This window comes from Rissa tridactyla, chromosome 9 (genome assembly GCF_028500815.1).
Source record: "Rissa tridactyla isolate bRisTri1 chromosome 9, bRisTri1.patW.cur.20221130, whole genome shotgun sequence".
NCBI classification, from domain to species: domain Eukaryota; kingdom Metazoa; phylum Chordata; class Aves; order Charadriiformes; family Laridae; genus Rissa; species Rissa tridactyla.
Genome location: NC_071474.1, coordinates 46,291,762 through 46,295,349, shown reverse-complemented (window position 1 = coordinate 46,295,349; position 3,588 = coordinate 46,291,762). Strand labels below are relative to the sequence as shown.

Sequence of the window (3,588 nt, the reverse complement as noted above, 5' to 3'; positions counted from 1 at the left end):
AGAGCTGCTTTACCTCCGTCAAACCACCCTTTGCTGTCGCTCCTGTAGATATTAGAGGTGTTATTTCATATACTTGATACCCGCATATGTTTAGGTCATATATGATAATGCATGTTATAAGATATATGATGTAAAATATTGATATGGTAGAGATAATTCAATTATTCTTCCAATGAGCTTTAGAAGTGCATTTAGAGGAAGTATTTTTCATAACGGTAGCTTTTGCAGATGTTTTAGAATGAAATTGTGATTTTTCATGTGTTTCAGCAGTGTGTGTACTAAACACTAGCTTGCAGGACAGCTGTGTCATCCCAACGCTCGTTTCCAGCCTGGAAAACCCCAAAATGCCTTCCTCCATCCACCCATCACTGCTGGTGCCGTGCTCCCGGTGTGCAGGGGATCGCGGGGCACCCTCCGGCTCTCGGAGCCTTGCCGACCTCCGCAGGAGGGGAAGGCCAAGGTTTGCCTCCATCCTGCCTTTTCCATTCAAAACAGGCACTGCAATAGGATGATTTTGCCCTTCAGTGGTTATATTCTCATTGAAACTGTTTTTCAAGGCTCCCAAGGAACGCGGTGTAGGTTTGCAGACGTGCCCTTTCTTTGTTTGAAGGCCCAGGGAAGTGGTCGAGGCACCATCCCTGGAGGTGTTTAAAAGACAGGTAGATGTGGTGGTGAGAGATATGGGTTAGTGATGGTTTTGGTCAGAGTTAGGTGGGTGGTTGGACTCGATGATCTGAAAGGTCCCTTCCAACCTGGGCGATTCTATGATTCTGTGATTCTAAGGCCATTTTTGGGGTGCAGCACGTAGGTGCCACCACAGGGCCCACCACAGGGGAGACCGGGGGAGTGCCAGGCAGGCGGCCCCCCTCCTCTGCCCCTGGCATCCCGGACTTTTGGGTTTCTTTGTTCCGCGGTGAAGAAAAGCCCTTTGTCTTGCAACACAGAGGATCGGATGTTGAGCCAGGAGAGCCCCTCCCGTGACGCTGGCGGTGCTGGCAGCCATCCCGCCCCAGGCCGCCTTCCTCCCGCTCTGCCTCTCGGCAAAACCCCTCTCCCCTCCCCGCCGGTGGCTGACGCAGGACGGCCTGCCTGCCTCCATCAATATTTGCTCAGGCTCGGGGAGGGAAGGTTTAACAGCTCCGGCTGACGCAGGGAGCTCCGGCCTCGTGCCTGCCCTCCCGGGGCTGATGTGCCGCCCCATGGTGCCGGCGGCCAGTGCGGAGCATGAGGGACCGGCTGGCAGAGCTGCGGCAGCGAGCGGCGGCCGAGGGGGACCCGCATGAGGATGGCCTGTGCTTTGACAACCCGGCCTTCGGCGGGGACGACGCCAGCCCCGTCAGCCGGGCGCTGCAGGAGGCGGCCGAGCTCTGGAGGGCATTGGATGGGCTGGAGCAGCTCTCCGAGAGCATCGACAGGACGCAGCAGAGGGTGCTGAGCTGCACCTCCGAGGAGAGCATTGCCCGGGAGAAGCAGGGACTCGGTGCCGCCAGAGCCGCCTTCACCCGCCAGGCCGTGGCCCTGCAGCCCCAGCTGGGGGCCCTGCCGGTGGCACCGCGGGGGGGGACAGGGCAAGCGGGACCCCGCGTCCGCCAGACCCAGCTGTGGCTGCTGCTGCGGCGGTACCGGGCCGTCCTCGCCCGCCACTACGCCCGGGAGAGCCGCTACCGGCAACGGCTGAAGGAGCAGATCGAGAGGCAGGCGGAGCTGGCGGGCATCGACCTGGGGGGTGAGGACCTGGACCGGCTGGCTGAGAGCCCGGAGGCACCTCGCATCGTGGGCCGGGACCTGGAGGAGCTCAAGGCCAGGCAGCACCTGGCCTTGGCCCAGGCGCGCCAACGGCAGCTCCTCGACCTGGAAGCGCAGATGGCGGAGCTGCACGGGCTCTTCCTGCAGCTGGAGGGGCTGCAGGCCGAGCAGCACGGGGCCGCCGACAGCGTGGAGCACTACGTCCTGCACACCCTCGACTACGTCGCCCAGACCGGCGGCGAGGTGAAGAAAGCCTTCGTGTACCAGCGGCCGTCGCGGCTCTCGGCCCTGCTGACGGCCATGCTCAGCCTCTGCGCCTGCTGCAGCTGCCTGCCCTGCCTCAGCGGGACCCTCCGGTGAGCGGCAGCAGCACCGGCAGGAATCTACAGCGGCCCTCGTGGCTTCCCCCTTGTGTCTGTGCGAGAAATGGTGTCCTGAGAGGCTGCTGTTGTCCTGCACTTCTTGCCCGATGGTGCGGGGACCATGCGCACCATGCACAGTGGGACTGGGACCACGCACACCTTGTGCGATGGCGTAGGCACTATGTACACTGTGCACAATGGCACTGGGAGCATGCACGATGGCACTGGGACCACGCATGCCTTGCACAGACATGGGCACCATGGACACCTTGCACGATGTCCTGGGGACCATGCATACCGTGGATGGCAGCATGGGGACCATGCACACCCTGTGTAGCAGCATAGAAACCACCGTCAGGGGTCAGAACTAGGTGATCTTCAAGGTCCCTTCCATTCTACTGTCCCAAACCATTCTATGATGCTATGGTTTGCCCAGTAGGACAGTCACCCAGACCACTGCAGCATCTAACAAGGAAAAGCACTTTTAATACTCTGAAACCCAGCTTAAAAACGTTAATGTTTGTTTCTTTTTAATTTATTTAAAGGAAGGGATTTAAAAAAACAAAAAAGCCTGTTGAAGTTTTTGGCATATTTGTTGTGACGTGCGAGGGGACCCCCTGGCTCGGTGCTGCCATGGAGCAGCGTAGAGGCTCCTCCACCGCATCTGAATTTTTGTTCTTCCGGCTTTCTCCAATTTCTACTTGCTATGTGTTTTTTACGTGCATCAATGTCGCATTTTCACCGTTGTTGATTTGCAAACAGGTGGTCACATTTGGGCCGGCTGGTTGGGTGTCCCCCTGGGCCCAGCCCGCGGTGTGACACCAGGAGGGTTTACGCAATTGATGCAGTTTTTAGGAAACTGCAGGAGACAGACTCTTACTTGAACCTGCGCGTTGCCAAACCAGCCGATATCACACGTGTGCTGGAAACTCAGTGGGACTGTTTCCTCCAGTCCTTGCGATACCATCTGAATTTCCCCAAGCCTCTCAAATTTGAGACACGGCAGCAGAACCGGGGGCCTGGTTAACTTTCTTGGAACCCTTTGTGGAAGGTTCCTTTGTGTCCTGGCAGTTTCTGGTGTCAGGTCCCAGTTGTCTCGGCCACCCCTTGGTTTGTTTTTGTCTTCTGGCTGAGCCTTAATTAAACAATTTCTTGTTAAGCTCTTGAGTGGGGACGGGTGAGTTATTTCTTTGCAGCAGGCAGCCCAAAGCTAACGAAGAGCAGAAACAGAATGACTTCTTAGCGTGTGTGTTGGGCTAAATTCTTACGAATCTAGAAAACTTAATTTTCAGCCTGATGAGTGCACATTTTTTCCCTATGTGGGTATTTTCCATTCACCTGGAAGACTCCCGGGATCAGGAATGTCAATCCTTGGGAAAGCAGTGGTGCCCTGGGGAGCCAGCCTGAGCCCTCTCTGCTCCTGCATGCTTTTCCTTTCTTTTCTTTGTTTGTGAAGTCTAAATTAATGTTACTTTTTCAT

At 56.6% G+C, this 3,588-nt stretch overlaps 1 protein-coding gene across 1 annotated transcript; it reads left to right on the top strand.

Moving 5' to 3' along the window:
- The first annotated feature begins 1,224 nt into the window (after nucleotides 1-1,224).
- Nucleotides 1,225-2,106, top strand: LOC128915008 (syntaxin-1A homolog). The gene has a single exon (XM_054214768.1). The coding sequence runs from the start codon at nucleotides 1,225-1,227 to the stop codon at nucleotides 2,104-2,106; it is 882 nt and encodes a 293-aa protein (XP_054070743.1).
- The last annotated feature ends 1,482 nt before the right edge of the window (nucleotides 2,107-3,588 follow it).